Here is a 26,979-nt window from a genome sequence, read left to right as displayed (position 1 = left end):
TAATTATGGGGGAAAAACCAGACAAACACAAAATGAGGAATATTCTTTTTTTTTTTTTTTTTTTAAAGGACCTGTAGGAGCTGGGTGTGATGTAGCTGTGGCCAGGCTGCCAGGGAAGGGGGCTTATGGCACCAAAAAAAAAAATTTTTTTTCAAGAAAAAAAGTTTTAAAAATTAAAAATAAAAAAGGCCTCTATTCTTAAAAAACATCAATGTCATAAATGACAAAGGAAGACTGTGGAAATGCTCTAGATTAAAGGAGACTGAAGAGGTAGGATGATGAATAAGTGCAGTTATCTGGTCTTAGACTGGATCCTGCCATGGAAGAAAAAAATTGCTATACAAGAAATTATTGGGTCAATTGACAAAATTGGGTTATGAACACTAAATCAGATAAAATTATGGTATTGGCGTTACATTAATTGAGGTTGATAACTATATAGTGGTTTTGTAGGAGAAAATCTGAATTCTTAGGAAATACAACTAAAGTGTTTATCTATAACTAAATGGCCAACTTATTCTCAAATGGCTCAGAAAAAAAAAATTAGAGGCAAAGAGAGACAGTAAATGATAAAGCATTTGTAGCAAAATGTTAGCAGTAGTTGAGTCCATGTAAAGGATTATTGGTGTTCTGTGTATTTTTAAAGAGTTCTTATAGCTTTTCTGTAAGTTTAAAATTATTTTCAAAGAAAAGCTTAAATAAAAGGGAAAAAGAAAGGGCAAGAGCCGTATCAGTAGCATGCAAAGCAGGAGGGAGGTTGCAAGTTCTGATATCAGAAAATGAAGGTAGGCAAGAATGCTTAAATCTGCTTGAAAGGGAACAGGAAGTTGGAAATAAACTAAAGATCAAGATGCAACTTGAAAGAGGAGTTAGGAAGGAAGGAGGGCTTTGGGGTCCTTGAGTACTGAAATAAAGTGTTACTTTTGCAACATTGTATAAGGCCGTGATCACATTGTATAAGGCCGTGATCATGAATCTCAATCAAATGAAAGCTCAGGTCAACACTGGCATGCAGACCCAACAATATGATGTTTGAGAAAACTTTTTTTTTTTTAATTACAAAAACGATTTAAAACTATTAGGGCACACTCTCCTACATCCTACTTGGCTGAGAGAGAAGAGTCCAGAAGGAGGTGAAGTGGAACAACAAACAGTCCCTAGGTACAAGTTGGAGATGGTCCTTTAGCTATTCAGTAGAGGGGGCAAGGTCCTATGGATGACCATTCTTCGTGGGAGGGCATAGAAGAAGAAGACTGTTGACTTGCGACTGGCCAAAAGGAGACAGGAGTACCTTGGGAAACACCTGCTGTGTCTTCCTCCAGTAGAAATTTAAGAACCATTTGTCCTGGGCCCTTATTCTCAGTCAATCTATACTTACATACCCAGGAATTGCTCTTCCCTCATTCTGAGCCTCAGAACAGACTTCATCCTGGCATCTCTGCCCTTTCTTTCTTTCTTTTTTTTTTTTTAATGCTTATTTTTGAGAGAGAGACAGAGAGAGAGAGAGAGAGAGACCAGGAGAGGGGCAGAGAGAGAGGGAGACAGAAATCCAAAGCAGGCTTTAGGCTCTGAGCTGTCAGCACAGAGCCCGATGCGGGGCTCTAATTCACAAACTGTGAGATCATGATCTTAGCTGAAGTTGGACACTTAACTGACTGAGCCACTCTGGCGCCCCTCTACCCTTTCTTAATAACCTGAGTCCATTCGTGTATGCTTTTTTTTATGTTTATTTATTTTTAAGGGGGGGGGGTAGGGAGGGGCAGAGAGAAAGGGAGACACAGAATCTGAAGCAGGCTCCAGGCTCTGAGCTGTCAGCACAGAGCCAGACGTGGGGCTCCAATTCAAGAACCATGATATCATGACCTGAGCCAAAGTCAGACGCTTAACTGAGCCACCCGGGCTCCCCTATGTATTCTTTTATTTAAAACTTCTTGCAGAGGCTCTGGATACTCAGCAATGAATGAAGTGCCAAAATAGAAGAGGCAGAAGAAGCTCAAATAGAGGGTTAAAAATTGAGGCTTTGAAATCCCTCACCCTAGAAAATACTGGTTAAAAATTGAGCCCCAAACTCACATATTCCTCCTTTTGCTCTACACTGGCAAGTAGTATATACAGTGAGGCATGCTTACAATTGTCTGTCCTCCCCCCCCCCACAGCTTAATTGAGATATAGTCAACAAGTAACATTGGAGTAAGTTTAAAGGGTAAAACATGATGAGTTGATATATGCATACATTATAAAATGATTTCCACAATAAGGTTAATGCGCCCACATAGTTACATATTTTTGTGTATGTGGCAAGAACATTTTAGATCTACTCTCTTAGCAAATTTCAAGTATACAGTACTGTATAATTAACTACAGTCACTATGTTGTGCCTTAAATGCCAGAATTACTCACTCACCTATGTAAATATTTTCTCCATCTCTTGGCCTCTTTCATTTTTCTCTTCCTGTAGATTGCATGCTCCTGGAGAACGTGGACTGAAACTTGTCTGGTGCTTGTAGAGCAAGACCCAGAGCATATAATTGACTGTTTAATTAGTCATTTTACTGAACAGGAGGTGTCATGAGGTAGGGCTGAGCCTCTTGGTCTTAGCCATCAGTAAAACTGGGCTTTGTTCCTTGTTGTGTAACTGACTCACCAGGTGGCCTGGGGAAATCATGCCATCTTTCACTTGCCACCTACCTGCCCCAGAAAGGAATGCTTTCAGATTAATCACAAATGAGGTCATACTGGAGAAGGGAGAGATCCCCTTCCAAAGAAGAGATCTGTTTGTTTTGAGCAATATTAGGCCAGTGTGTCAGAAGTCACATATCTGAGTCATTGGAAGGCTCAGGTAAGAGTCGTAAAGTTTGGGCCAGAGCTATTTCTCAGCACATCCGCCACACCTTTCATGTCTATGGAACAGCTCAGCCAACCTCCTTGACTTGCTGAGCCTTTACCAGACCCTTTACAACGGACAGTTACTGAAAGGCAAAAAGGACAGAACAAGTGGATTTTTTTAAGATTTATTTTTCAGAGAGAGAGAGAGAGACAGAGAGGGAGGGGGACAGAGGATCCAAAGCAGGCTCTGTGCTGACAGCAAAGAGCCCAAAGTGGGGCTTGAACTCACAAACTGTGAGATCATGACCTGAGCTGAAATTGGATGCTTAACCGACTGAGCCACCCAGGAGCCTCCGGAACAAGTTGATATTTATTTTTCATTTGCTAGAACCACTCTGACTTCATGTATTTTTCAATGCATGCATTGGGCTCTGGAAAAGCCCATTGTAAGTACTGAGTGAAAAATGGATTTCCTCGTTCCTTTCTCTTAGTACAAAATATTATAACAGCTTTATATATATTTTCTCTCATCCTCGGAAGAAATGTGCAATTCATCCAACAAGAGTCTACTTTCTCCTAGGTTCTGGGTCAGGCGGCATTTTAGAGGGAGAGTCAGGCATTAATGAAGTAAAACACACAAACAAGTATGAAATTGCAACTTGTGATATATGCCATGTTAAAAGAAATATGGTGTAAAATGAGGATTAAACGGGGAGTTTCACCTGGTCTGGGAATCAAGAATCTTCTTTTACATCATCGTGAAATAATGTATTTAAATACTAAGAATGGAAGATCCCTTTAGCAAAGTATAACATCATTACACTGAAGGACAAATTCAAGTTCCCAAACTATTAAGTTTTATTTTCATAGATTTTTACTTTTATTACCTAGACTTAATATTTCAGGTATTATATCCTTCTTCATTTTTATGTGCTTTATTTGCCTTGAATTCCACCAAATAATATTACAAGCTATAACTAGACCGTCTTTTTGTTAGCATTTGCCTACCGTGTTTTTATCCTTTGTAACCTTTGAATCCCTGTGTTTTAAGGGATCTTTCATATAGCATCTAGCTGGGTTTTATTTTATGGCCCAATCTGAGAACGCTTTCCAACAAAATACATGAGGGGCACCTGAGTGGCTCAGTCAGGTAAGCATCCGACTTCGGCTCAGGTCATGATTTCACTGCTTGGGTGTTCGAGCCCCACGTTGGGCTCTGTGCTCACAGCTCAGGGCCTGGAGCCTGCTTCAGATTCTGTCTCCGTCTCTCTGCCCCTCCCCTGCTCGCACTCTGTCTCTTTCTCTCTCTCAAATATAAAAAAAATAATAAAAAATGTTAAACAAAATAGGTGAGTTCACGTTTATTGGCCTAACAGACATAATTGGTGTGGAGGCCATAGAAGTGCCTGTCTCAGATCTGCCTTCACTAGACCCTGCTGCAGGGAGCACGGCTGAGTCACCTGTGCCTCCGGCCACTCCACAGTGTTCACATGAAGCCGTGGCTCCCTCAGGCCGCTCCCAGCCAGTGACTGAGTACCCACAGTGGGGTACTAGAGCCAGGCCAGGCAGGCTCCTCCTGCCTCACGTGAGATTCCAATAACTGGCTCAGACACACCCCATCAGCCTGGCTGAAGGATCCTCACAACTGTGCTGAGCTCTTCCTGTGCAATCCTTCCTCGCCCCCACTTTCCTGCATGTCAGATGTGCATTGTTGGGGAAAGGCTCTCTCTGCTTGCCCCCACCTCCTTTGTCCTTCCCACACAGTTCCTCAGGTAGATCGCTCGTGTGTCCAGCCCCGTGACGGTGTCTGCTTCTGGGAGGACCCCAGCTGACACGCATGGACTTAATACTGTAATGCTATGTTTTCTGATTTTAGTGCATTCTTGCTTTACCATCTGTTGCCATATGGATTGCCCTGTTGTCTCACTCTGTTGTTCTCATTTACGTATTCTTTCTCATACTGGGAAGATTATTGCCTGCTTTAATTTTTCTGGTGTTTACCTTTATAACTTGATATGAAATACCCACATCTTTGTTCATGGGATGTAAATGTGTGGACTGTAGGCCAGAAGCAGACTACATACAGAGCTGCTCCAGATTCCAAACATGGGTATATTTATTCAGACTTCATTATCCACCGGTGTGAACCCCTAGCAAGAATTCTTGGGGATCTGGAAGCTGTATTTCAGACTACTGGGGAGCACGTTTCTAACTTCTGCCATGTTTCCTGCTGCTGTCCTTGGTCAAAACAGTTGTCTTCCCTTACTCTGCTCTAGTCCTTGAGTTAGTGACAGACAGTGTCTAAGGGATACTTGGGTGGCTCAGTCGGTTAAACATCCGACTTCAGTTCAGGTCATGATCTCATGGTTTGTGGATTCGGGCCCCGTGTGGGGCTCAGTGTTGACAGCTCAGAGCCTGGAGTCTGCTTTGGATTCTGTGTCTCCCTCTCTCTCTGCCCCTCCTTCACTCATGCTCTGTCTCTGTCTCAAAAAATAAACGTTAAAAAAATAAATAATTTTTTAAATAAAAAAAATGATGATGGTATCAGCACACTCAGTACTTCTCTCTACTGATCCAGTGTCTACCTCCTGCTTTTCACTAGTTCCAAAATTCTTTTTAGTTCATCTAGTGATTCCTTTTTGAGTTTCAGAATAAATATTTAAGCAGCACCTGGTGGCTTAAGTGTCTTAAGTGGGTTAAGTGTCCTACTCTCGATTTCGGCTCAGGTCATGATGTCACGGTCTGTGAGATCAAGCCCCGTGACAGGCTCTGCACTGACAGTGTGGAATCTGCTTGGGATTCTCTCTCTTCCTATCTGAGCCCCCGCCTCCCCCCCACCCCACTCACCCACCACTTGCTTCTCTCCCTCCCTCTCTCTCAGAATAAATAATAAACATTTTTTAAAAATGTGTGTGTATGTTCTGAAGGAGGGAACAGAGAAGGTGTGAAAGGGAACGTGTGTTAAACTTTCTTGCCTTTCTTGGTAGAAAATGAGGAGGTAGAATAGATACTCTGAGTAAATAGAACAGAAACTCTCTGTTTCTGTGGGTACATCAATACGTAGAGTCTTAAATATTTATTTTTAAATATTACTGCCTTTTCAAGAAGGGTTAATGGGTAATATAGTTCCTAAGTTTATTCATATCCATAAATGAATTCCTAGGCCTAAATGACGACCTGGCTTCGAACAGTATTCTTTCCCCCAGGATTTATTATTTATTCTACTTTCTTCTTATATTGAATTCCACTCTAGAGAACTTTGTCCCTTATATGCTACTTGCTTTTTTCCTACCACACGCCTGAAGCATTCTTTCTTTGTTCTGAAATAATTTCCGCTGCTCGTGTAGATGCTCCAAGATAACTGATCTGTTTATCCATTGTTGTATATACCCTGTGCCAACAACAGAGTCTGGCTTAGAGTTGGCACCAATAAACGTTGCATGAAGAAGCGAATATCAACCTGTTAACACATTATTCAGTCATTCAGAATGATCCATCTGAACGCTGCAAATAGTGTATGATGTCATGTTTATAACATAAATGGAGTATGAAGTGACACATGCATTATGACTGAAACTATGTAAAAAATATGTCTGCAGGTGATAAGCTCTGCAAAATAATACGCAAACAAAAATGGGTTATGCATTCCATTTCTGATGTTCTCTGCTTAAAACTACCTAAGGTTATTCATTATTTTCTCCTCAAGAATTAGTAACATTTTAAAGGAAAATATTAAATTTATCTTATTTTGGACATAAATTTATCTTAATTTGGAATTATGTTCCAAATTAGTTTAAGTTTATTTTGGACATGTTACAAGTTAGTTTAAGTTCCTTGAGGGTAAACGCTGTGTTGTTTTTTGTCTACTATTGTGCCCCAGCACCTAGAGCAGGAACTTGACTTGTTGGGTCCCAAATTCTCAGACAATTTGGAGGGCATGCAAGGACCTGATATTTGTGAATAGCAAATTTGTTAAATTGCTTTACCCTCATAAATATAGTTCTTTTTATTCATATTTAATTTCTAGTTTATATTTCTAAAATAATTCAGAAAGCAAACCTCCTTTTGGTTATTGTGTTGTTTTGGTACAAAGTCAAGTTTACTCAGAAGTAGTATTAATAGAGCCTTTAACCAAGTAACCCAGAGCATGTTAAACTGGTTTCTAAAGCTTAACCTCTTCTATTAGAGTTTATTGGAAGCCGGAAAAACATGGCCTTTCCTCTTCAGCTTATTTTGAAATTCAATTACTCTGAAGTGCCAGTTCCTGTTAACAATTGGAAAATAACAATCGGATGGGTGATATCTCCTATCCAATGAGGAATTCAGACTCCTATGGAGAGCAGCCAGAGATAAGAGTAGAGTAGGATAGGATGTCAAAGAAATCTGGATAGAACATCTTCAGAAATAACATATTTGTGCCTGAGGTATTTTGTTATGATCTAATGCATGGTCGCCCACAGGCCAAGTTGGCCGTGACCATTTATGTATTGTCTATGGCTGCTTTCCTGTTATAAGGAAAGGCAAAGTTGAGTGATTGTAAAAGTGACCAATGACCCACAAAGCTGAAAATATTTACTATCTGGCTCTTCATGGAAAAAGTTTGCCAACCTGGTCTAATGGCATAAACATAATACCCAAATCCGATTTGGAAGCACGGATTTTAGAGTCAGATCTAGACTTGAAGTCAACTCCATTGCCTCCTAGCTATGTGACCTCAGGTAATTAATTATCTAACCTCTCTGAGCCTCAGTTTCACATGTGTAAAATGACCATAGTAATGCCAATCTGTCAGGCAGTGCTCTGCTGAGCCATATTGAGCCTGAGGCAAAAGAGAAAAAACTATATATATACTTATCAAAATATCCTCCCAGATTTTGAACCAGTGGGAAAAGTTTGTAAAAGCTCTACAGTCAGTCAAAACATAGGACCATAGGGGTAGCTGAGTGGCTCAGTTGGTTAAGCGTCCAACTTTGGCTCAAGTCTTGATCTCAACGTTCATGAGTTTGAGCCCTGCTTCAGGCTCTCTACTGTAAGCACAGAGCCCGATGTGGATCCTCTGTCCCCCTCTCCCTCTGCCCCTCCCCAGCTCGTTCTTTCTCTCTGTCTCTCTCAAAATAAATAAGTAAACTTAAAGCCATGATCATAGATATAGCCCTTTGTTATTCAGTCTGTTTATATATCATTGTTAACTCTCATAAACCAAACCACCTAGCAAGGAAAGGAACATGGCACAGACCCAGGAATGGCTGGCTGATTGGCAATGACCTTTTCCATTATACAATAACACAGAGTTGTAAAACAGTCTATCTTTATTAAAATTTTGATTTTTTTCATCATTGACTTATTTGCATGGATTTTCATCTCTCAAAGACATTACACTAAAATATCACTTATGCCAAAAAAGTATCACTTATCCAAATCATTTGTTATGCATTGTGAGAATGCATTATTAATGATATTCATAGTATTATTTGCAGTAAAGTATCACTTAAATATTAAAATAGCATTTGCACATTGCATTAAAATATCGTGAAAGATAAAATTTTTATTGCTTTAAAATCATAAATATAATTTATCTTGATTATTGAGTTTAGGTGTCCCTTATCCCCTTAAATTTTGCACCTGGTGAGTGCCTCACTGACTTTACCCTGATCCTAGCCCTGCTGTCAGGATTGTTGTGAGAAATAGACATAATGTCTATGAAGTATCTAAAGCATTAGCTGCAGGGTGCCTTGGTGGGTCAGTCAGTTAAGCGTCCAACTGTTGATTTCTGTCAGGTCATGAGATTGAGCTCTGGGTCAGGCTCCTAGCTGGGCTTGGAGCCTGCTTGGGATTCTCTCTCTCTCTGCCTCTCTCTCTCAATTAAAAAAAAAAAAAAAGAAGAAGAAAGAAAGAAAGAAAGAAAGAAAGAAAAGAATTAAATAAATAAATAAATTAATTAATTAATTAATAAGGCAAGCATTCACTGGTGCACAGTAAATGCTTAAAAATTAATAGTTGTTGATGATGTGGAAGATGAGTTGGGTTAATAGTTGCAGGGGCCAAGGGCAGTCCACTCCAACATGAGCTACTTGGCATGAAGATTATTTTGAGTTAAAAAGCAATCAAAAAGCAGATTCAGGAAAACCTCTTTACCTCCCCCTCAACTGCCTAAAAAGAATTTAGATAGAGGACCTGTTCCAGGAAGATAGCTATCACCATAGATGACTACCTTATGTTATAAAGTAGGTACTGTAGACAGGGAGGAACCTAGTAAGACATCTTTGACCAAAATTCTTTCTACCCCATTGTTTCTGAGTGGCCCAGCAAACACGATGACCAAATATTTACTTTTTCATTTTCCTGTGAATTCATTTCTTCCTTTTGAGGTCCTAGACCCATACCTGCTTCTCCTCTGTTTAGAATGACATATATACCACATTTTGCCTGACTGTCCTTTGGAATTTCCATGTCTGTGTGGATTCTCCATAGGTACTAAATTAAGTTTGATTTTCCTTTTTTTTTTTTTTTTTAAGTTTATGTATTTATTTTGAGACAGAATATGAGTCAGGGAGAGGCAGAGAGAGAGGGAAACAGGGAGAATCCCAAGCAGGCTCCCTGAGGCCAGTGCTCAGAGTCCTAGACGGGGCTCCAACCCATGAAACCCTGAAATCATGACCTGAGCCAAAATCACAAGTTAGGCACTTAATGGACTGAGTCACCCAAGCGCCCCTAAATTTGATTTTCTTTTGTCTCATGTCATTTTGATTCTTGGTCTGGCTAGAAGCACCTTGAAGGGTACAATAAATTCTTGCTCCCCAACATAGTACTGATCTTAAAGGGTTGTTGTGAAGGCTAAATAAAATAAGTAAATTGCTTAGCGTGGGATTTGCTATAAAGCAAGTGCTCAGTAAGTACCAATTACTTTCCTTCCATCATTTTGGAAGGATTTTGGAAAAGGGAAGCATATTAGTAACAGTGCTCTACCTGGTCAGAGAACATGGTTTGGTTCCGGCTCTGTCATTAACAAGACAAAACAAATAAATTATTTGGGCCATCCCTTTTCTCACACTGAGAGATTGGTTCCTCATTCCTTAGAGATTTAGCTAATCTCTTGCATTCCTTTTGGACACAAAATTCTAAGATCTGCAAGCTAGCTGGTTTGAAAGGACATGAGGCTTCTATTTAGGAAAACAAATTTCCAGGGGAGTCTTACTGACCAAAGACAACCCAAATCTCAAAAAATTAATGTAGCAAGAAATTAAAATTTTCTTTTAATTTTATTTAAAAGATCTGAACATAATCATACTTTACTCTTGGAATTAAAATGTTGACCAAATAGATGTTTTGTCACCTTTATGTTAAGCAGGTTTTTTTGGCTTATTAAATATCCTTTAGTTAATATTCATAGTTCCATATTATGATAAGAAAAGATAGGTAGGATTCATTAGGCAGAGGGGGAAAAATTAGAACCTGAGGTCCCTGGGTGGGGAAAAACACATATTATGGAACAATGCTGGGAGTATCTGACCACAGCAAACTCCCTCAGGCATAAGCTTCCTCTTAAGAATGTAACAGACCCACCTACTCCCCCTCAGGTTCCCCTCTGGAATTTGACAAAAGACCTGACTAAAAATAAGTAGTAGATCATAAAACTTATGACCCACAGGAATGATATGGCCATAGAGCACCCTTCATACGACAGAATCGAGCCAATCAGGATGGACAACCCAGCACCTAGAGCTATCAAGCCAATAAGGGTAGGGCCTAAGAAGGAACAAGTGGGTAGGGATGGGAGGGCTGACCAGAACCTTATAAAACAAGGACCCTTGCCTATAGCTGTGGGCATTCACTTTCGAATATCCTTTCTGATATTATATTCTAATAAACTTTTTCCTGCTGCTCATTTTGTGTCCTCCTGTTCCTTCTTCGAAGCAGCTGTTCAATGAACCCCGGGTATTGAGGTAAAAAAATCCTGCAACAATATGCTACAATGAGGATGAATCTTGAAAACATTATAAGTGAAAGAAGCTAGTCACCAAAGGCCACAAATCATACTATTCCATTCCCATGAAATATCCAGAATAGGGAAATCTACAGAGACAGAAGGTAGATCAGTGGTTGCTAGGGGCTGGAGGATGAAGGGAGATGGGGACACAGGGGTGCAATAACTAAAGGGTATCAGGTTCCTCTTGGAGGTCATGAAAATGTTCTAAAATTGACTGGTGAGAGTTGCATATATCTGTGTATGTAGTAAAAATACTGAATTGTACACTTTAAATGGGTGAATTACATGTATGTGAATTATATCTCAATACAACTGTTTTAAGAAATGGTTCCTATAATTTCCAACTTTTCAGAGTGAAAAGATGAAAAGTCTTTTGGAGGTAACTGGGCAGAAGTTTCTCTTTTTGTGTCAATATCAAAACAAGCTTCATTTTCTTTCTCCGATGGACCTCCATTTCGTACCACTGGAGGTTAAATAAAACTCCCATTTCAGTCAGCCTTTCTGAGGAGGGTTTGTGGCTGTTCCTGTGCAAAATAAACTACTCTTATTCTCAGGCTTAGGAACTACTTATAGCTGTTATCTTGTTTTATCTTTGCCAGAGAAAACTGTACTGGATAGACAAAACGCCCTCTTGATTGGAAGGACATCTCCAACCTTTAACCACTGGCTGTATTTATTTAGGATACAAGAGACTAAACAGACATTTGTTTCCGTGGATTGACCTGTTTCATCTGAGTCCCAGTTGGAGACGAAAGTGTGATTCCCTCGGATTGATCACTGACAACCCCACTCCTTTTCTGATGAAGCTTCCAAGGGATACTTTTGCTTTATCTTCAGAAGGCCTACTGCCCTGGAGCATGCTGTTCTGGTGTCACACACAGTTTTCTAGCTTTTTAGTTTCTACCTGCTTTGGGGATGGATTTCATTTCCCACATTTCTGCCTGGGGAAAACTTCTACAAAAAGCAGAGGCTAAAAAAAAAAAAAAAAAAAAAAAAGGCAGAGGCTCCTGACTCAGATCCAAAGAGTTGTCAGTGAAAAGAGAAGATGGAACTGTAGACAGAAATAACCCACTGATGAAGCAATTGTACGTGTGGGCAAGGGGAGAGAAAGTTCTGAGATTCTATGAGAATCAATAAGCACAGGTCGTTTCCTATTAAGCCTCTCAATGTGGCTGGGTCAACTGATTAGAAAGAAAAGTATCAGTTTCTCTTAGATTTATGGTTGGGGAATTGTAGTCCAGTGACCAAACCCAAGCGACGGGCGTGAAATTCCACCTAATTTAATCTTGATGCATGGTATGTAGTCAGGAAGTGAAACAAGTGTGGCCCTGACTCACACTTCTTTTATTTCAAGTTTTGGGTTCCGGGGCTTGCTCAAGCAATCATTTCTTTTACCCCCCAGCATGACACAGATGTGCTCATACCTTCTTTAGAACTGAGGTCCACAGTCAGGCATACTGACTTGATGTTTCCTGAAATATTTACTGAGTCCAAGGTTAAGGGATACACTGTTGAGGATTCTGCATTCTGGGCAACGGGTACTAGTCAATGTCTGGGACACAGCTCACCACATGTTAATTGGTGAAGCCAGCATGTTTCCAGCAACCCACACTAGAGCACATTTTAATGCTTGCCTGAAAACAATGTTCTGAAGTAATTTCCCAAAGTCCCAGAAATGAAAATCCCTTTAGGCCAGAAACTGCCTTGGAGAGATCAGAATATGAGTTGGACTCCTATTTTTAACAGAAGTAGAAGGGAGGGAGGGGAGTAATATCTACCTACCATGAAATTCTATCACATTTTTTAAATCTGGAAATTAACACTCTCTCTCTATAGATAGATAGATATAGATACATAAAATAAATGAACTTTAATTAAAAACAAAAACACAAAAACCTGTTCTGAGCCAGATGGTGAAGTGTAGGGGCCAAGGGCAGGCTGCCTCCAAACAGGCCACGTTGGCATGAAGATTATCTTCAGGTACAAAACAATCAAAACCCAGCAGATTCTGAAAAAGCTCTTTACCTCCCCCTCAACGCCCTAAAAGGATTTAGATAGAAGACCTACTCCAGGAAGAGAGCTATCACCATAGGTAACCCTTCTGTTATGAACTAGGTGTGGTAGATGGGGAGTAACCTAGCAAGGCCTCTTTGATCAAAGTTCTGTATGTCCTGGGTAGCTCAGTAGGTTAAGTGTGAAACTCTTGATTTTGGCTCAGGTCAGGATCTCACAATCGCACGGTCGTGAGATGGAGCTCTGCTTTCAGCTCTGAACTCGGGTATGAAACCTGCTAAAGATTCTTTTTTCCTCTCCCTCACACTCCCTCTCTAAAATAAAAAAATAAAATAAAACAAAACAAAACAAAATAAAATAAAATAAAATAAAATAATAAAAATTCTCTGTGTCGCATTGTTTCTGACTGGTACAGCAAACATGTTTACCAAACACTTAACTCTTTTTCATTTTCCTGTGAATTCATTTCTTGTGAATTCATTCCTAGACCCCTACCTTCTCCTTAGCTGAGAATGACAGATATGCTTCATCTTGCCTGTCTTTGGAATTTCCATGTCTGTGTGGAATTTGATTTTCTCCTATTAATCTGTCTCCTGTCGATTTGATTCTTAGACCTGCTAGAAGCACTTTGAAGGGGACAGGAAATTCTTGCTCCCCAACAGAAACATTCACAGTTGACTAGGGCCAAACCTGGTGGAGTATCTCTTGTTTGTTTGTTTTTTAAATGTTTATTTATTTTTGAGAGAGAGAGAGAGAGAGAGAGACAGACGTGAGCTGAGCTGGGGAGGGGCAGAGAGGAGGAGACACAGAATCTGAAGCAGCCTCCAGGCTCTGAGCTGTCAGCACAGAGCCTGACGTGGGGGCTTTCGAACTCACAAACTGTGAGGTCGTGACCTGAGCCAGAGTTGGACGCTTAGCCGACTGAGCCACCCAGGCGCCCCTCTTGTTTATTTTTTACCCCAATAACTATAGGCAAAAAGTATATGGGCAAAATGCTCTCTTGGTTGGACATATCTGTTTCGAACCACCAGCATTTTTTAAGAATACAACTGAGAAAACAAAAGAGATACTAGATTTCCTCACTCTCTTCTCTTAATCATGTACATAAATATGCACATTCACACTCCACCCCCTTACTCACCTTTGTCTCCTTGTCAGAGGAGTCTCTCTCTGTCTCTGTCTCTTTCTCTGTCTCTCTGTCTCTCTGTGTCTCTCTCTCTCTCACACACACACACCAAAAATGGAGTTATAAATTATCTGTAGAGGATTTCAAATCTGAGGAAATAATTCTGTTTTTTTGGCACTAAGCTATTTGTCCTAGGCAAATATCTACATAGTTTTATACAAATTTGCCATAAGCCAAAATATTGACAGAAGAATAACTTTAAAATATATTTATGACAACAGCCTTAATTTAGAAAAATAGTTATCAACTTTTTCCCTTGGACCACCTGCAGCTGAAAAACCAGAGGGTCTGTTAGAAGAAATGCAGATTTTAAGCTCTCGCCCCAGACCCACCGAGTCTGGATCTCTGAGGGTGGTCTGCATTTTAAACAAATCCCCGGGCGATTCTGGTGCACACTAGAGCTTGCTAGCGATTGCTTTATTCACTGGTAAAATTACGGCAAATATTCCTGCCATGATATCACAAAGGTTAGAGCAAAACAAAGATTTCCAAAAGTGAATGACCTATATTCTCTGCATTTCAGAATCACATCTTAATAGTTGTTGATTTTTGGACCGCAAGCTAAAGAAGGGGAAACACAAAAAGTCGATGTACTTGTGATGAATAATTTCCACTATCAGGTGCCTATTATTCAAACCCTCTCTCCTGGAAGTTGCAAGTTCATGGTTTTGCAGATGCTGAGAAATCTAAATTTAATTTACAGCTATAATTATGTTTTTTTCCTTCTAGCTACAGAAGTTTATTGTGCTGTGTCTCTCCTTAGATTCTGTCATTCAGCAGTAAGTCTTCTAGAATCATTTAAAAAAGACCTTGCTGATGAGATGTTAAGTAAAAAGGCAGATCACAAAAACATTAAGTTCCAACTTTATGTATAGAGATCCATAATGCGAGATTCAAAGAAAGTACCCACAAATTATCATCAGGCTTTTGTGTCAGGGTTAGTTCCACTCTCCTAAAACTATCTCTAAATTTATGTTCATTTTCTAAATTTAAAAATTATTATAAACACACACTTCTTAAAAGGTTGACTTCTCGGTGAAAAATATCATCATTAGCATAATTTTAATTTACTATTAAATCAGCTTCAAAAGCACAAATTGAGAAAAATTTGTTTATAAGCCTGAAATCCTAATACAGCTAATTTTTCCATTTCCCTCCTAAACTTTATCTACAGACATACATACGTGATTTTAACATAGCTGTTATCTTTGTTGACTTATAAATGTGAATTGTTTTGTCTACTTGGCATTATTTTATAAACATGTTTGCACATTTCTGCATAGCTTCAGAATCTTAAAGGCTACATTTTTTAAAAAGTTGATACTTTATCCATTACTGTGTGTAGAAACATTTCTGCTATATCTAGTTTCAAGTTATTATAAATAACATAGTTAGAATCATCTTCCTAGATGAGTTTTTTTCTTTTATTTTCTTATTTTTTTAAGTTTTATTTATTTAAGTAATCTCTACATTCAGTGTAGAGCTTGCAGTCTCAACCCCAAGATCAAGAGTCACCTGGTCTTCCTGCTGAGCCAGACAGGCGCCCCAAGTTTTTTTCCTTTCAAAAGTTATTTCTTTAGAATGAATTCTCAGCAATGGTTTTAGTAGTTCAAATGGCATAAACATTTTTACGGATACTGTATGTAACACATTTCCCTTCAAAAAACTGTACCAATTTTTTACCATAAACTATGTGAAAAAGAACTGGATTCCTAAGAAGGCTGAGAAGTGTTGAGTTTCTTTTTAAAAAGTATTTCACTTCAGGGACTCCTGGGGGTTTCAGTCAGGTGAGCTTCCCACTCTTGATTTCAGCTCAGGTCATGATCCCAGGGTCGTGAAGCCTGCTTGGGATTCTCAATCTCTCTCTCTCTCTCTCTCTCTCCCCCTCTGCTCTGCAGCTCTCTCCCCCTCGTGCTCTCTCTCTCTCTCAAAAATTAATTAATTAATTAATTAAAATAAAAATAAAACAGCATTTCACTTTATTTTTGTTATCTTGCTGTGTAAATTAGTTTTATTTATTTAGTAATCTCTACACTAAACGCGGGGCTCAAACTCATGACCCAGAGATCAAGAGTTGCATGCCCTTCCAACTGAGCCAGCCAGATGCCCCTGTACATCACTGTTTTAATTTTTATTCATTATCATTAATAATTTTTAAGTTATCAATATGCTAGACACAATTCCAAGGGGTTTACATAATAAAACTATGTTTTCCTAAAAGATAATTTAAATAAACCCTCAGTGTATGAAAGCTTATAAAAACCTATCCTCTATGTATTAGATATTACAATAAAACAAAACTTAAAATTTCTACAACATAAATGATTTTATTTCATAGAGGTGGAAAGGCACAGAAAACTTAACTATGAAAGAAAATAACCTTTAGATTTCCCAACACATTTATTTTTCATACATCAGAAGAAGTTAGTTCAAAGGAATAATAATTTCTTTCATTACTGAAAAAAAAATGTTCAGGGTTAGAAAGTTCATTTAATCCGTATCTTCTTTCCTTCACAATGACTAAATAAGATTCAAAAAGTCCACTGAAGGGAGTGGGCTGATAAAATGCAAAGTGACAATATAAAATAATATTTTTTAAATAATTAAGTAAACCATTCATTAAATGACCTACCTGTTTTCACCAAGCAGATCAAACTGAAGAAGAAGGATAATCTCAGCATATGGAAACTGGAGAGAGTGTGTGTCACATTCACAAGAATAATTTCCTTTGCAGAGCCTTGGAGTTTCCACTGAGGGCTTTGCTCAGAGGGAGCTCAGATAACTACACCAGAGGTGTGGTGACAACAGGAAGTTCCCAGGGACTGCAGGCGGGTCCCAACCCTTTCAGGATATTTGACTCCTCCTCTTTTCAGTGGAAGGTCGAGTACTTTCTACCTTACACAATTTTATGCACATCTTTTTTTTTTTAATTTTATGCATATCTTAATATTATAATGTGTATTTGTAGAATGACGAGTTCAAAATAGTTTCATTCTTTGTGGGCGGTTTATTAGTGGCTTGGCTTGGTATGTTGAAATCAAGTGTGATCTGAGATATTTGCCTCCCTGTTCTTGTGAGTGAAACAAATCAATGAGTATTCTGTTGGTCTGTGTCCACAAAACTAGTTTTTATGTTAATTCACACACACATTCCTCATCAGGCAGTCTTTATATTTTGTTAAGAACATTTCATTAAGTCCATTCATATACCTGTATTTGTCCAGATACGCTTCAGATTAAAGGAACATTTTTATGGCATTATACATATTTTTATTTCTTCCTATCCAGAGCCTATCTCTCCCTCACCCTTGCCTCCTACTTTCTAAAGGAAAATTAAATGCAAAAGCTTTAAATAGAGAGTTCTGCCAGAATGCATCCACTTCAGTGTTGGAAGTAACTGAACTTGTGTTCTCCTGGCTATGAGGTAATTTAATTACCTTTCTGGTGGAAGGGCTTGTAGCAGTCACTCAGGCTTATGGGGCGGGGGGGGGGGGGGGGGGGGGGGGGGCGGGGGGGCGGTGGTCTGATGAGCTGAAACATGCATTTATAAAGAAAGACACAAACAATTTAAAGAATACATTGTGGGGCGCCTGGGTGGCTCAGTCGGTTAAGCGGCCGACTTCGGCTCAGGTCATGATCTCGTGGTCCGTGGGTTCAAGCCCCGTGTCGGGCTCTGTGCTGACAGCTCAGAGCCTGGAGCCTGTTTCAGATTCTGTGTCTCCCTCTTTCTCTGACCCTCCCCTGTTCATGCTCTTTCTCTGTCTCAAAAATAAATAAATGTTAAAAAAAAATTAAAAAAAAAAATAATACATTGTTACCCAGGGCATCAGGCAAAAGCCACTAGTCATTTAGCATTGTCTACCTGAAATACACATTTATGAAGCAAAGTTATCTCTCATAGAAGTTTATCGGTTTTCTGTGTCTGCATCCCATTCGAATAGCAGGGGATTCCTTGCGGGAAGTAGATTCCAGCAGTGCTTCCCAAAGAATCAGTACATCAGATTTCCCCTGCTTGGCGCGTGGGGGGGAGGAGGGGGGTGCTTTTCAGAGTATTGCATATGGATTCTGTGTCACACCTCAGACCTAATGAAGGCCAAGACCCGCTAGCAGTGGTTCAAATCCCACATCTTCCACTCACTAGTTGTGTGGCTTGAAGCAAAACATTTCCATTCTTAACTTTTCTCAACTGTGAAATGAGGAAAACAAAAGCAGGTATCTCACAGGGCTGTTATTCGGATTAAATGAGCTAATATGAGTAAAGTTCTTAGCGTTACAGTCTGCTACCAAGGTAAGCTCACTCAGCACTTGGTAACTATGTTACTTAAGTGGTTACACAGTCTACACCTTTCCCTTCTGTCAGAAGGCTGTCTGCACAGTGCTGAGAAGAGGGGTCAGGTGGATTTTAGGAATGGAGGGCACCTGATAGTGATGTTTCAGGTAAATGACTTTAGTCAGTACTGTAGTGTATTTTTTTTTTTTTTTTGTCTCCTGCTGGAGAAATAACTTAGGGATACATAAATAGGAAAAACAAATAGGTGGCCTGCTAGCTTTATTAGTTTTCCATTTGCAGTAAGCTTTACTGGTTTGGTAACAACTGCCCTCTGGAACAAATGGAGAATTGTTCCACATTCTCTTAGGAACCTGTTGTGGAATGCACTGTTGGGTCAGTGTACTTGTCTGATAAATATTTGTTGAGCTCCTATCAGTTTAGTACCATGCCAAGTCTTTATCTAGACAGAGCCAATGTACATTTTCCTGGAAACCAGCCAATTATGGGAATAAGAATAATTTCTGTTGGGAGGGCTTTTTGTGTTAGTATTGATTTTCCTGCCAGTAGGCACACAAGTTTTCCTACAACTTCCTAGCTGTCTGTGCTTTTCTACTTCCAGTGTTCAAAATAACACAAGGTATCAATGGGAGGACCCATCCTCTCAAGAAGAGAGAGTTAGAAATATCAAATATGAAAAAACAGAAAGCATTTCTTTTTTTTTTTTATTTTTATTTTTTTTTATTTTTTAATATATGAAATTTACTGTCAAATTGGTTTCCATACAACACCCAGTGCTCATCCCAAAAGGTGCCCTCCTCAATACCCATCACCCACCCTGCCCTCCCTCCCACCCTGCCCTCCCTCCCACCCCCCATCAACCCTCAGTTTGTTCTCAGTTTTTAACAGTCTCTTATGCTTTGGCTCTCTCCCACTCTAGCCTCTTTTTTTTTTTTTTTTCCTTCCCCTCCCCCATGGGTTTCTGTTATGTTTCTCAGGATCCACATAAGAGTGAAACCATATGGTATCTGTCTTTCTCTGTATGGCTTATTTCACTTAGCATCACACTCTCCAGTTCCATCCATGTTGCTACAAAAGGCCATATTTCATTTTTTCTCATTGCCACGTAGTATTCCATTGTGTATATAAACCACAATTTCTTTATCCATTCATCAGTTGATGGACATTTAGGCTCTTTCTATAATTTGGCTATTGTTGAGAGTGCCGCTATAAACATTGGGGTACAGGTGCCCCTATGCATCAATACTCCTGTATCCCTTGGATAAATTCCTAGCAGTGCTATTGCTGGGTCATAGGGTAGGTCTATTTTTAATTTTCTGAGGAACCTCCACACTGCTTTCCAGAGCGGCTGCACCAATTTGCATTCCCACCAACAGTGCAAGAGGGTTCCTGTTTCTCCACATCCTCTCCAGCATCTATAGTCTCCTGATTTCTTCATTTTGGCCACTCTGACTGGCGTGAGGTGATATCTGAGTGTGGTTTTGATTTGTATTTCCCTGATAAGGAGCGACGTTGAACATCTTTTCATGTGCCTGTTGGCCATCCGGATGTCTTCTTTAGAGAAGTGTCTATTCATGTTTTCTGCCCATTTCTTCACTGGGTTATTTGTTAACAGAAAGCATTTCAAAAGATGGAGGGAGAGGAAAGCGAGGGAGAATTGGAGAATAGGGAATCTTTGAGAGGTGAATTCGTTCTGTCGCCTGCTTGTGGTGGGGGTTACAGCAATCTACACAGGTGATAAGATTGCATAGAACCGTGCGCGTGCGCGCGCACACACACGTGCATGTAAAACTGGTAAAATGTAAATAAGATCTGTAGATTGTACTAATGTCAATTTATTGGCTTTCATAGTGCATTCTAGTTATGTAAGATGTTACAATTGGGGGAAACTGACTGGGGGTCCATGGGACATCCCTGTACTATTTTTGCAGCTTTCCGTGAATCTATAATTGTTTCAAAATAAAAGTTTTTAGGGGTGCCTCCTTGGCTCCGTTGGTTAACTGTCCTACTCTTGGTTTCAGTTCAGGTCATGATCTCAGGGTTTGGTGACATCACAGAGCCTGCTTGGGATTCTCTGTCTCTCTCACTCTCTGCTCCTCCCCTGCTCACTCTCTATCTCTCTCTCTCAGATAAATGAACATTTAAAAAGTAACTAAAAGTTTTTCAAAGTTCCAAAAGATGGGGTAACTCATAACTATTTGAATGTTAACATTTACTCAAAGGTATCCTGAGGAAAACCATGTCTTTATTTCTCATCATCATCATCAATCAATTTTCTTCATACAATGATTCTGAAAAATGATCACAACTCAAGAATAACACAGTTTGCCTCATTTCCAATTTAGTATTATGTATTGGCTTTTTTTCTTCTTCTTAACCTAGAAATCGCTTGCTACAGAGAGCAGATTAGAAAGGGGGCAGGCAAGCTTCCAAATGCGTGGACAGGAAAAACAGGTATGGAAGTGTAATGAACTGAAGGGAGGTGTTTTTATAACTCTCATTGGCTTCAGCTGTCAGGAAAGGTGACCTATGTCCTCTCTCACCCTGGTTTAATGCTCTAAGCTAGTATATGACTCACTATCACATAGAATTTTGTCCTTTCATCTGCTTCAGTGACCCCACAATCTCACTAGCTGTCCACGTTTGGAGAAATAAATGTTTCCTTGATTCGTTTTCTACAAGGAGATCAGGGTAACTTTCCCCTAATCCATGTATTTGTTTCATGTCTTCATTCCTTCATTTATTGAACATTTCTCAAGCTTCTATTTAAAAAAAATAATGAGGAAAAAATAGGGGATGGCTCCTTCTCACAAGGAGACAGACATATTAATGATACTAGTAATACTGATATAGAGTTACGGATACACCTTCCATAGAACCGAGGAGGAAGCAGTAAGTTGCTGGGAATCCCACAGGGAGGGGCCGTGGAAAAAGCTTCACACAGGACATCCTTTTTGAGCTGGATTCTAAAGACTAGGTAGGAGCCTGTGAGGTGAAGAAAGTAGAGGAAAAGCAATTCAGGCAGAGGGAACAAACTTGGAGTTATAAAAGAAGTGTGGATTGCCAGTTTGGATGGATATGCATAGGGAAATGATAAACTAACTGGAAGTCAGGGTAGGAGGCACTCTGCATGCCATGCTTAAGATAGTGGATTTTATCTTCAAGGCAGCAAGAACGTAAGTTTCTTTTCCTGTTCACTTCTTTGTATGTTAATATATTAGTATCATGTAATACAAATAAACATAATAAATAATATATGCCACAATAATATATAACAAATGTAAGAAATAATATAGAGAGAGAATAACACATTTAGGTTAGCTTATTAACTTTTTTTTTTGTAGTTTATTACAAAACAGGAGGGAAAATGTCTGTATACTACTTTCCTGGCCTAAGGAGTATTCTTCATGGAATAGAGCTACCTTGTTTTAGAAACCATGACTTCCTGGGGCACCTGGGTGGCTCAGTCAGTTAAGCTTCCGACTTCAGTTCAGGTCATGATCTAACAGTTCCTGGGTTGGAGCCCTGCTTCCGGCTCTGTGCTGACAGCTCAGAGCCTGGAGCCTGCTTTGGAGTTTGTGTCTCCCTCTCTCTCTGCCCCTCTCCTGCTGGCGCTCTGTCTCTCTCTGTCTTTCAAAAAATAAATAAACGTCAAAAAAAAAAAAAAAAAAAAAAAAAAGAAAGAAAGAAACCATGATTTCCTTACAAACAATGTATCAAAATAAATGCAAATCCAGCGCTTTCAATAACTGCTTGTTTGCAGAGTGCTGCCCAGAGCATTTCAAGGATAGAAGGCTCTAGCAAGGCCTGTATGCACACTGGCAAGACAGAGGCAAATGCTTTTATTAGTTAAAAATTCATTTCAAAAAATAAAAAATTTGGGGGTAGTGCCAATATTGAACATCCGTTGGTACCACGTATTTTATTTTATTATTAAAAAAAATTTTTTTTTAATGTTTATTTATCTTTGAGAGAGCAACAGAGTGCAAGCTGGGGAGGGGCAGAGAGCAGGAGACACAGAAGCAGGCTCCAGGCTCTGAGCTATTAGCACAGAGCCCGACATGGGGCGCAAACTCACGAACCGTGAGATCATGACCTGAGCCGAGGTCAGACCCTTAACTGACTGAGCGACTCAGGAACGCTGGTACCACATATTTTAGATTTATTTGAATCTAAAATATTATTATTATTAGAACCAGATTTCTGTTTTTATGTTTACTTAGCTGGCTTCCCAAGCACTGGTCATGAGAGTCTTGTACCCATAGTTGAAGTCAGATCACTCCAAACATCTGGAATTTGATTAAAATCAACCCAACCACTTTTAGGATATGGTAACAGAAAACCACAAATTTAATTTATACATTTACTTTCCTTAATAAATAAGAACACTATAAATTTACCTTCCTTAGCAACAACAGCCACAGCAGAAAACAAAACAACAACAAAAGACAACACAAGAGAGATCACCCTGCAAATAGATAGAAAAGGGACAGAATACAAGAGGAGGTGGCTTTTGGGAAGGCCTGAGAAGTGATCAGGCCTTGAATGATAGTACGTTTGATGGGTTTGGAGAGGAGAAAAGGCGGATCCATGGAGAATGCAGGAAAGTGTAGGATTGTGGAACTGACAAATTAAATGGCTTATTAGATAACTGAAGGAAGAAGAGGGAAGAGAAACATTAAGCACTTAGCCATGCTGGATACTGAAGTCAGTCCTTCACATACGTAAGCACATTTAACTGGCCCACAGATCTGAGAGGCAGATTTGATTAACTGTATTTTATAGATTAGAAAATAGGCTCAGATACTTCTTCACAAGGCAGGCCAAACCTGAAGTTAATGTGAGCAACTTTTCTAATAAAATCTAGGACAAGGAACTACACTTGCTTTGGGATAATAAGGCCAAGGTTATTATTAGACTGAATAAGATCAAAGTCCTCATTATTAGGAGGATACGTTTTTCTTGAATACCAGAGTTGGTCCCCAGAAGGAAATTAATATTTAGGGTGATGAGCTATGTTGGATTTTAGGTACATTAAGCCCAAACCAACAGCATCTCACCTATGGGCTTCAATCTACTTCTATCAAATGGACCAGAGTTCGGGCAGGGGTCAGCAAAACCAAAGCTGACAATAAATCTTTTAATACTCTGAGAATGCTGGTAAAGGGAAAATGTTCAAGACTGAGCAATGAATTGGAGGGCTGGGTCTTTATTGTTCTGTGGAGGAGAGGTAGGTTTTGAGGAAAATTGGGATGGGTTCTGGAAAGGCTTGAAGGAGAGGATCTCAGCAAGAGGAAGAGGAGGAGGAGGAGGGGAGGGGAAGAGGGAAGAGGAGAAGTTTTTTGTTGTTTTTTGTCAACAAAGTTTTTGTTGTCATTTTGTTTTTCAGAAAATTGGGCAATCGTTTAGGATAGCCTAATGAAAACTTAAGCAATGAGGATGTGCCCCTCCAACAGTACACGGGTGCAAGTTATCCAAACCTCAATGTCCTTATTTCTCCATATGGCTTTGGTTTTCTCCTCTAGCCCTCTGGTGAAGAGTTCCTGAGTCCAGGAATGGGTGCAACAGTGGTGGGTTTGGAGTAAGCGTGGTCCCACTCCTTGACCACTGTATGGGCATCGGCCCATGCCTCTCCTGGGGATGATAGGACAGCAAGCTCACCAAGTGGCAAAATGTCAGGTGCAGGCGGTGGCTGGCAGTTGCTACACTCGAGAGTTATTGCTTCCTGATGAGGCCCAGAGATTCGACTGAGGTAATTCCAAAGCCCTCCACTTTTCATAGAGGGGGTCTAACATTTCAGCATTAGGTATGTGCAGGTGCTATTAGTGAGGGAGGAAAAAAAAATGTGTTGTACTGGAGTGGCCTGAGACTTGATGTCAATGTTTCTTAAATCTTGGTGGCCCAAACCTGAGATACGCTGCTATTCTAAAGCACCTTGCAGTTTTCCCATTTATGTTTTGAACAGAGACTGCTCTTTTGTCTCGGAAAATCCCTTTGCAATGCTTGAGTGTTCTTTTTGGTTCAGTGAAGGCAAAGGCCATCTTTTATAGTGGAATGGACACATGGGACACAGCTCAAGTGCTGTGCATAATAATGCCATGGTAGACTATTTTTTAAGTTAACCGGGAGTCCAGCCTGAAATAGGTTGGAGTAGAGGTGGAGAGAAAATTCTTTTCTGTTGGTGGCTTGTAAAAGAGTGGAGAGATGACCTTGAGGGGAGTAAAGTCCTTCTGGGAGGCAATGAGCAATGGACTACGGATGATAATAGCCACTTCTAAATCTTCTGGTCTTTGCTTTCCAAATTACCCAGAGAGGGGCCACACAGCGGTCTTGTTCTACATTCCCATCATAGCTTAAAGCAAACTTTCACAATGTTCGGAGCCCATGATGGCCTGCAAATGAAGAAGGAGGATGTCCTCAAATTCCTTGCAGCAGGAACCCACTTAAGTGGCACTAACCTTGACTTCCAAATGGAACAGTACACCTACAAAAGGAAACGTGATGGGATCTACATCATAAATCTGAAGAGAACCTGAGAGAAGCTTCTGCTGGCAGCTTGTGCCATTGGAGCCTTGAAAACCCAGCTGATGTCAGTGTCATATCATCTGGGAACACTGGCCAGAGAACTGTGCTGAAGTTTGCTGCTGCTACTGGAGCCACTCCCTGCTGCTGGCTGCTTCACCCCTGGAAACTTCACTAAGTAGATCCAGGCAGCCTTCCTGGAACCGAGACTTCTGGTGGTTACAGATCCCAGGGCTGACCACTAGCCTCTCACAGAGGCATCTTATGTTAACCTGGCTACCGTCGCTCATGTAACACAAACTCTCCTATGTGCTATATAGACATTGCTATCGCTTACAACAAGAGAGCTCACTCAGTGGGTCTGATGTGGTGGATGCTGGCCTGGGAAGTTCTGCACATCTGTGGCACCATCAGGTCCTACCTGTCTCTTCTTCTACAGAGATCTTGAAGAGATTGAAAAGGAAGAGCAGCTTCCTGAGTTCACTGCTACTCAACCTGAAGTTGCAGACTGAACTGAAGGTGTGCAGGTGCCCTCTATGCCTATTCAGCAGTCCTCTACTGAAGACCGGAGTGCTCAGCCTGCCAGTGAAGACTGTTCTGCAGCTCCCACTGCTTAGACCACTGAATGGTCCACTGAATGGATAGGAACAACACCGAGTGGTCTTAAGCTGCTTTTCTACAACGGCAAACAAAACGGAATAGGGTTGATGGAAATGAAACAGTTTCTTAAAAAAAAAAAACCCACAAAACTTCTGGTCTTTCTATTCTCAAACTTTCATTAACAGTCTGGTGTTGGGGTGCCTGGGTGGCTCAGTCGGTTGAGCGTCCGACTTCGGCTCAGGTCATGATCTCACAGCTCGTGGGTTCTAGCCCCGCGTCGGGCTCTGTGCTGATGGCTCAGAGCCTGGGGCCTGCTTCGGATTCTGTGTCTCCCTCTCTCTCTGCCCCTAACCCACTCACATTCTGTCTCTGTCTCTCTCAAGAAATAAATAAACCTTAAAAAAAAATTAAAAAAAAAAAAAACCCAGTCTGGTGTTAACTGTGTTTTGGAGAATTAAGGAAGGGGCCTATGTCCACATTTAGGATTTGGTTCCACTCTCTAGGAACTGCCTCCCATATGCCCAAGCCAGAGTGGTGATAGCCACAGGTGGTTCTGGAGCTCTAGGTGGTATCTTGCACCAGAATTCCAGAACACTTTATTGAGTACAGGATGAGGCTGTAATGGGGAGTGCCTGTGTTAAGTTCAAGGAAGCCTGAAGTCTGGCCTTAACTAAATCAGAGGTAAAGGTCAAGTGTAGTCAGGGATGGATTTGTGGGGCCAGAAAAGGATTCCAGCAATGTTTGGGGGAGGGGACTGGATATTCTTGTCCCTAAATAGGGTGGGACTTTTTTCTCTTATTGATAATTAACCAGAAGTATGACCTCTAGATAACAGGGAGAGTTAATTTGCACTCCCTGCCAGCCCAGGGGTGGAGACTAGCAGGTACTAGGCCACAGGTACCTCTTGTCTTTAAGTTTCTGTGAAGCCTTCTTTGAATTATGCCCTTCCCTATCCCTCTCCAAGGTGTAGTTTTCCTTTCTCTGGCTCCTACTGCATTTTGCACACAATTATCTTGTAATTTTTAATCATGTTTCTTCCAGTAAACTCGCCTCACAGGCGAGGGACTGGCGCTGGTTCTCAGATCCCGGTTCCAATCCTGCTACGCCACTAGTTAGCTTTGTGACTTTAGGCAAATTACTTAATCGCTCTGTACTTGATTTCCTGATTTATTAAAAATGGGCATAAGACTCCTCACCATCGCCTGAGGTTGCTGGGAGAAACGAACATGACAGTACGTCGTAAAGTACTAGACCTTAGGTATATGCAAACCAAAGGGCACTTAGCAGGGTAAACATTTGTTCTGACCTACCTTTATTTTGTGCCCTCAACAAACATTTACTGAGTACCTACAGTATATTTCAGGCCTCCGGAGCGCTGGCTCCCAGGTGAGGAAGCCTCACTTGTTGTGGCCTGTGGGCCTTGTCCGGCGGGCCGTCTCACGACTGGCTACGCCGAACAGAAAGCCCCGCCCACAGCTCTTTCGATCTCGCCAACGATTGGACCGAGACAGTTTCGCACGCATTCTGGTTGCTAGGTTCGGGATGTGGTACGGGGTGA

At 40.5% G+C, this 26,979-nt stretch overlaps 1 protein-coding gene and 1 long non-coding RNA gene across 4 annotated transcripts in view; both read right to left on the bottom strand.

Annotated features, from left to right (window-relative positions):
* The window catches only part of LIPH (lipase H), a 45,387-nt gene extending 28,478 nt beyond the window's left edge, over positions 1 to 16,909 (bottom strand). Inside the window, exons 1-2 of one of the 3 annotated variants that reach the window (XM_078453163.2) lie at positions 16,645 to 16,901; positions 2,405 to 2,688 (exon numbers count right to left, since the gene is read on the bottom strand). Coding sequence is in view for 2 of the 3 variants with exons in the window: in XM_060639450.2 (XP_060495433.1) it covers positions 16,645 to 16,693 (49 nt within the window). In the remaining variant the exon portion in view is untranslated. Of the gene's footprint in view, positions 1 to 2,404; positions 2,689 to 16,644 lie in introns of all 3 variants that reach the window. The other 2 variants (XM_060639450.2, XM_060639449.2) reach the window with 2 other exon arrangements.
* A 5,717-nt stretch (positions 16,910 to 22,626) lies between these two features.
* On the bottom strand, positions 22,627 to 26,859 carry LOC132683478 (uncharacterized). The gene is made up of 2 exons (XR_009612245.2): positions 26,773 to 26,859; positions 22,627 to 25,497 (listed from the first exon to the last, which is right to left on the bottom strand). It is a non-coding gene; the product is annotated as an uncharacterized LOC132683478 (long non-coding RNA).
* Positions 26,860 to 26,979: the final 120 nt, after the last annotated feature.

Source organism: Panthera onca, chromosome C2 (genome assembly GCF_046562875.1).
Source record: "Panthera onca isolate mPanOnc1 chromosome C2, mPanOnc1 haplotype 2, whole genome shotgun sequence".
Classification (NCBI taxonomy): Eukaryota; Metazoa; Chordata; class Mammalia; order Carnivora; family Felidae; genus Panthera; species Panthera onca.
This window is presented reverse-complemented; position numbering and strand designations above follow the sequence as displayed.